Source organism: Anastrepha ludens, chromosome 2 (assembly GCF_028408465.1).
Source record: "Anastrepha ludens isolate Willacy chromosome 2, idAnaLude1.1, whole genome shotgun sequence".
NCBI lineage: Eukaryota > Metazoa > Arthropoda > Insecta > Diptera > Tephritidae > Anastrepha > Anastrepha ludens.
This window is the reverse complement of record NC_071498.1, coordinates 145,689,497-145,696,723: the sequence shown is the minus strand read 5'-3', so window position 1 is coordinate 145,696,723 and position 7,227 is coordinate 145,689,497. Positions and strand designations below refer to the sequence as shown.

Below are 7,227 nucleotides of genomic sequence, written 5' to 3'. Positions count from 1 at the left end.
CGGAGTGCACAGTCCACAAATCCGGGAACCTCTGAAGTGCCAGCCAGAATTTTGCCGCGACCCTAGCTCTTATTTGACCACTTACTTAGTGTGTGTAGCCTTATTGCCGCTCTACGCGCGATACATTTTGCTTGCAGATCTACCGGCAGGAAGTTTAATATTGCATATAATGCTTTCGATGGTGTGGTTGACATCGCGCCAGTTATGAGAACAGTTGCTAGTCTTTGAACCTTGCCCAGATTGTTTGATGTTCACACCCTTCACAAAGGCATCATATGACAATACCATAGTAGAGAATAGGACTAACCAAAGCTGTGTACAGCCAGTATATAATTCTGGGTTCCAGTCCCCCTTTCTTTCCAATTAGCCTTCCACAGGAGTACAACGCCATCATAGTTTTGCGTACTCTATCTGCGACTGTGAGCCCCAATTTAGCCTCCTATCCAGTACAAGTCCTAGATATTTCGCCTTTTCTGTTACTCTAAGTGGTTTCCCTTCTAGGAATATGTGTTTAAGAGCAGGTGTTTTATGTTTCGTGCTAAATAGCATCATATCCGTTTTTAGGGACGTATATAATTTGTTTCTTTTTCTCCAAATGTTTATACCTTTGCTGGCTGTTGGCTATTGCATACAAAGATATTATATAATGAGATGATGCAACTTGTTTAATTCATGTTCTTTGTTAAACTATCTGGGGTCGAATCGTGACAGTCGTTAACGAAACGACAATCGTTCGAACACAAATAACGTGAGTCGATAATCGAATGAACGAGTTGGGATCATAACAGTCGGAAGAAGATGTATCGTAATTGTAATTTTGTTTATCGATTATTTTTCTCTTCTTCTTCGTTTTTTTAAGTCACAATAGAATTTGAAGTGTCAAAATAAACCGCAGAAAGTAACGAAAATATAAAAAGTTTAAATGGATCCGAGTATTTTCTTTTATTTAAGTTCCAGCGATGAAGAAAATAATGAAAGAGTTGTGCGAAAAGAACTTCGAGACAAAAGCAATCCGCTAGCATTATCAAACAATGCGTAAGTACTTCATATATGACGAAAAATAGGTAATAAAATATCCTTCGCTTACAGGTTTATCAAAAGGTTTCGCTTAAGCAAAGAAGCATTTAATTATGTTTTAAATAACATAAATATAAATTGCCAAGACACAAAAGCTGTTCCGGCGGTGCTCCAACTGGCTGCGTGTCTCAGCCTACTCGCAAGTGGTGGCTATCAGCATGCAACAGGCAATGACTATTTGATAGGAATGTGCCAGAGCACTGTCTCGAAATTAACGGGCAATGTTTTGGAAGAAATTGAAGCCAAATTGTGTCCTAAACATATAAAATTTGAGCCAGATGATTCGAGGAGGTGCAAAGAGTGGTTTGTTGAGAACTATCAAATTCCAGGAGGTAAATTCAATCCATGTTTTAGCTGTGAAAAATTTATTTAATGTTCGTTTTTTAATAATAGTGGTTGGATGCATTGATGGCACCCACATTGGACTACAAAAGCCCACGGTCAACGAGCACATGTATTTCAACAGGAAGGGTTTTCATAGCATAAATGCGATGTTGGTGAGTTTTTTAATAAAGAGATGGAATGTTACTTTAAGGTTGTTTCTGTTAGATTTGCGACCACACTACGAAAATTCTCGCAATAAACTGCCAATATGGGGGTGCAGCCCACGACTCATTCATATGGAAGCATTCAAACGAACGAATGGTTATGGAACATCGTTTTTTGCACAATAGGAGTGACAATGCCTGGCTGCTAGGTATGTGTTATACATATATAATTACAATTGATTTAGATTGTGCTAAATTACGTCTTGTTTGTTTTTAATAGGGGACTCTGGATATCCACTTGAGCCGTGGTGCATAACACCGTACAGAAATCCATCGGACGGATCAGGTGAAGCAAGGTTCAATGAAATTTATTCCAAGGCAAGGTGCATCATTGAACGAACTAATGGTGTACTGAAAGGTCGGTGGAGAATACTAGAATACAACAAAAGAGGAAGATATGATCCTATAAAAGTGGCTAGGTTTGCGAATGTGTGTGCAGCGTTTCACAACATTTGTATACAATGTAATGTGAGCTTTACAGCAACAAATTCAGAGAGTCAAACCGCATCTGACATAGTGTCTGAAGAAGGCCAGTATACTAGAATCGGCCAAACAATCAGAGATCAAATTAAAATCTTGTTGATGAACTCGACATAAAATAAAATAAAATAACTCGAAACACTAATCGATACTTATTCAAAATCAATTTCATTTATTGCTTTTTTTTTACTCCATTTAAAAACGCAAAATTTAGTTAATTTAAACTTGAACAAAACTTCAGGTATAGTTATTTAAAAAGAACTGAAATAAATATTCAAATGCATATATACATATTTACAAAAACTTAAATAAAACTTCAAATATATACATACATAAAACTTAAGTACAACCTAGAATATATACATATTTACAAAGAGGATTTTAATTCAGAAGGAGGGACACTATTTTTTTTCTTTTTCATTGACCTTCAATTGGTTTAATTCAATACTCTTGATTTTCAAATCAAGTTCTTTTACAGCTATTATAGCTCGGTGCTTTTCCTCCTTCATCGCCAAAATCCTGCTAGAGACAGCTAGCTGTCGTTCACTTATTTCAAGCTGCCTCTCGTCAATCTCTAGTTGCCTCTCCTTAATTTGAAGCAGCCTATCTATTTTCTGCCCCATAGCTTTATGGTGATCTGCTGTCAATTTAATGTTTTCTTCCAGCAGCGAAGCTTTATTTGTTGTTCTTCTTCGTGGAGTTGGAACGACTAGACGAGAAGGCGTACAGGAAGCAGGGCTGTTGGAGGAGGAACGACTTGGAACACTCCTAGTTGAATGGTTCCAATTACGTCCACTGCTCCTGCTTGAGGCCGAAGCACTTGATGCTGGTCTTGAAGCAACTGCGACTGGTGCAGGTTGTGAACTACCGTATGTTTGCACCATGCTGTTTCCTGAAACAGATGCTTCAAGACCAGCAGCTTCAACTATTAGCTCCTCAGCTGGAGTTAAAGCCCTCTGCTGGTAAGGCCCTCCGCCTGTCTGCCTTTTTGAACTTTTGTTGAAGGACAACTTTCTTTTCGCATTATACTTCTGATCTGCGTATACCTAGAAAGAAACTAATAAGTTTCATTTTGATAACATGATTATAAATATGTACTAACTTTTTTCCACAACTTCGCATTTTTTATTGGCGGTCCTTCCGCATTTAACTGCTTGCTGAGCTCTTCCCAAAGTCGGTTGGCAGTCGACCTTCCTTGTGCACAATTCGGCAAGGAATTTTTGGCCAAATCTGGGTGCTCACTCATGAAATGAGCCATTATATCCTTCTGCTTGCTGTTTAATTTATTACAGTTTGCCCTGAAATTATAAAACTTCATTTAAAGTTACACAATTTACATATATTTTAGTTATTCTTACATTTTTCGTTAACGCTTTGAAATTCTGCGCAATTACGTTTATAAATAACCGATCGAATGACAATTCGAACGAACGAGTTGTTCGATTACTCGATGACGTTTGTCATCATACCGAATAACGATAGCGATGACACGTTCACGATAGTTATAATCCGATTTGCGTTCTTTTACGTGACGAATTGCTCGTTCACGACTGTTACGATTCGGCCCCTGCTCTTTGGTATCTTCTACCATTTCTTCGATTATCGCTTGTATTAGCAGTCTGAAATTTTCATATTTTTTCTCTTTGGTGCTAAACATCGTTTATTTTTTTTATATCCTTCGTACTTGTCTTGCATGAATGCATCTTTCAACTCATTTTTAGAAGTACTCCGCAGCACCACATCATCAATGCCTCTATGGTTATTCTATTCCACTCCATGAATGCCTCTATGGCTAAACATTCTTGGCCGATGTAGTTCTTCCGCTTTGACAATTCTTCTCTATAGCGCCCTTTACACGATCACACTGTGTGACAAACATTTGCGGTGTGATGAGAAGTGTGAGCGTGTAAACATAAGAAATTCGTGTGTGTCACACATGTGTGATAGTTTTCTAAAATTTTAGAAAACAAGATAGTGTGACACACATGTGTGATAGTGTAAACGCTTGCATCATGCACGTAGTGTATTTTTTCAGTCGATAAGCAAAAATTGGAGAGTAATGGCATCGCGGGCAAACAAGGAAATTTGGAAGGAGTTCTTCGAAGTATATCGAAGCTATCCAGAAATCTGGAAAATTAAAAGTGAAGAATATAAAAATAAAATAAAAAAGAATGCTGCCTATGAAACACTTCTGGAAAAATATAAGGAGATAGATCCAAAAGCAACTGTGGAAAGTTTGAAATATAAAATAAACTCAATTCGCTCATGTTATCGACGCGAACTAAAAAAATTAAAGCAAAGTGAGAAATCTGGAGCAGGAGTTGATGACGTATATGTGTCATCTTTGTGGTACTTTGATGATCTATCATTCTTGGAAGAACAAGAAACACAGAGGACTGGTTTGTCATCAATAGAAAATGAAGAACATGAGGACACTACTTTCGAAGACGTAAGTAAAAAGAACAGGACATTTTTATTTATTTATGCATATATTTTTATTTATAAAAAGAAATTTGAAATTATATTAATATACATTGATCCGACACCATTAAAGTATTCACAAAATGAGTTTCGAATTTCCTTGGCGTTGGTAGTACTATTCCGATTTTTGGTTTTTTCTATTTGCATCAAAGCAGGTTCCGACCTTTCACCTATATCATTTATCATTCGAAGATAAGATTCAGTACTTTTTGTGCTTAAAAAGTTATGTAAATAGCAAATTGCTAAAACAATTTTTGATGCCTTTTCGGGAGATAAATGTATTGTAGTCAGCAGTATTCTGAATCTGGAAGATATAATTCCAAACGCGTTTTCAACCACCCTTCTTGCCCGTGACAGACGATAGTTATATTGTTGTTGATGCTGAGTTAGACCACTTTGGCTATAGGGTTTTATAAAATGTTCATTTTGTGCAAAAGCGTCATCTGCTACAAAAACAAACGGCAGCTCCTTTTCAAAACCAGGCGGCTTTGTTGGGGGAGGTATTTTCAATTTTCCGTCATTATACATAGCCGAAAATGTCGTATTTCCCAAAACACCACCATCAGACACTCTTCCGTTTGCTCCAGCTTCAACCATTATAAATTGATATTTTGCATTGACTATGGCCATCAAAACAATACTGTAAGTCTTCTTATAGTTGAAATAGTATGCTCCAGAGTGCGGTGGTTTCGTAATGTTTACATGTTTTCCATCGACAGCGCCAAGGCAATTCGGGAAATTCCACAGTTCATAAAATTCAGAAGCTATCGTTTTCCATTCTTCTTCACTTTTCGGTAACTGAAAAGATAATAGTTTTTATTTTTATTTATTATTTTTAGAATGCACCTGCCGCAAAAAAAGCCAAAACAGAATTTGGTAAAAAAGAAAAAGAAGAGTTGCTTAAGAAAGCAGTCAAAGCTTTAGAAGATTCGACGCGGCCAAATGACGATGCGAGTACCTTCAGTTCGACTTGGGAAGTCCTGTTCAGGAAACTTGACCCTACTCAACAATTATTTGCGAATAAAACAATTATGGAGGTGTTGTACCAAGGAGCTTTGGGTCAGTTGAACGAAAACTCCCATCAATTGTTCAACGTACCAAACACAAGATGTTCATCAAGACCTCTTTCTTCTAGCGACAACTCGTCCACATGTTTTGATAAGCGAACAATGCAAAATCGTGCATCAACACCTTTTTTTTATAGCGACAACTCGTCCACATGTTTTGTTGCAAGTACAGTGCAAAATCGTCCGGAATACATTATTTCTCCCCCACTTCCGAGTCCAACGCAATTGATATCTACTCCTGCATCTCAAGTTCAGTACACCAGATTTCATAGCACAGTTCAGCCACAGCAATATCAACAAATTTCCAGCATTAATATACAACCACAGGAAACCATAAATACTCAACAATACGGAAACAACACAGAATATCGGACATTTTCGGACTTGCTAAACGACTCTGAATATTCTTAAGCAAACTTTTATTTTTATTTTTTAATGATTTCAAGAAATATTTTATTTTTGTTATGTCAGTTTTCATGCAATATACTTACTGAAATAAAATCTTTAAGAACTTTAATCAACGCTTCACATGTCTCAATAATTATGTTGCTTAAACTTGCAGTTGAAATATACGACTGGAATTTCAAACTTTCATAGCTCTCTCCAGTTGCCAAATACCTCAATGTTACAGAGAGACGTTCATCAGGCGAAATTGCGTCTCGCATAAGAGTGTTTTGTTTTTCTATATAAGGTGTTACTTTTTCCAAAAGTTCCTTATATACAGAAGGATCCATTCGGAGAAAATTTTTGTAGTCCGCCGGGCTGGACTGTTCAAGTTCCTTTAATAAACTTATATGTGAAAAAAGTGGTCTTCTTGATCGCCATTCCTTTACCCAAGTTTTTCTCTGTCTTTTTTGCTTTTTTTTTGTTCTATTTCGTCTTCTTCTAAAATGTCAAATACAAGTGCTGCAACCAATGCGCGTGCCATGTTGCTTCGTTCACAAATAACAGAGAAATTAAGTATGACAACATGTGTGACCGTTTAAACGAAAGCAATTTTTTTTCTCATCACACCATGTTTGTCACACAGTGTGATCGTGTAAAGGGCGCTTATCAAGTGAAACAGAAATGTTTGTTTAGAAAGATTATTTAAGAGTGCAAATGAAATTACTAAAGGATTTGTTGTATTAATTTGCTTTGTTTGCAGTATAGGCACTGCTACAATTCCTATATGCATATGCAAATATTTAAAATCAGTGTATGTATGCATATATGTACATCTGCATGTGTATACAAAACAATCCATCTTTTCCAATTAGTTGCTAAGCTATTCCTGCTTCTACTACTCTACCTGCTAACCACTTTGCTAGTTTGACATTTCACAACCAAAGTTCACATTTCCTATCGCCGAATTGAAGTTTATTTGGCGGGGTAGTTGGATAAATTGTGAGAAAAGCACAAACAATAACAAACACAAGCGAAAAGATTAAATTATGTATCTAACAAAACGGATGTGTATGTATCCATTTTTAACGATTACCACCAACGGGGGGAAAACTCAATGCACTGCAAAAAGAGGAACGGCGCGAGGGCTCCAAAGAGAAAGAGTAGAAAACAGAGAACAACAATTAATA

General features: G+C 36.8%; 2 protein-coding genes across 2 annotated transcripts; both read left to right on the top strand.

Annotated features, from left to right (window-relative positions):
• The first annotated feature begins 1,031 nt into the window (after nt 1-1,031).
• On the top strand, nt 1,032-2,222 carry LOC128855292 (putative nuclease HARBI1). Its single transcript, XM_054090056.1, has 5 exons — nt 1,032-1,035; nt 1,164-1,409; nt 1,471-1,574; nt 1,627-1,774; nt 1,846-2,222. The coding sequence occupies exons 1-5, from the start codon at nt 1,032-1,034 to the stop codon at nt 2,220-2,222; spliced, it is 879 nt and encodes a 292-aa protein (XP_053946031.1).
• A 1,764-nt stretch (nt 2,223-3,986) lies between these two features.
• LOC128855497 (uncharacterized) lies at nt 3,987-6,177 on the top strand. The gene is made up of 2 exons (XM_054090451.1): nt 3,987-4,554; nt 5,426-6,177. Exons 1-2 carry the CDS (start codon nt 4,165-4,167, stop codon nt 6,062-6,064), a joined length of 1,029 nt encoding a protein of 342 aa, XP_053946426.1. The 5' UTR covers nt 3,987-4,164; the 3' UTR covers nt 6,065-6,177.
• The last annotated feature ends 1,050 nt before the right edge of the window (nt 6,178-7,227 follow it).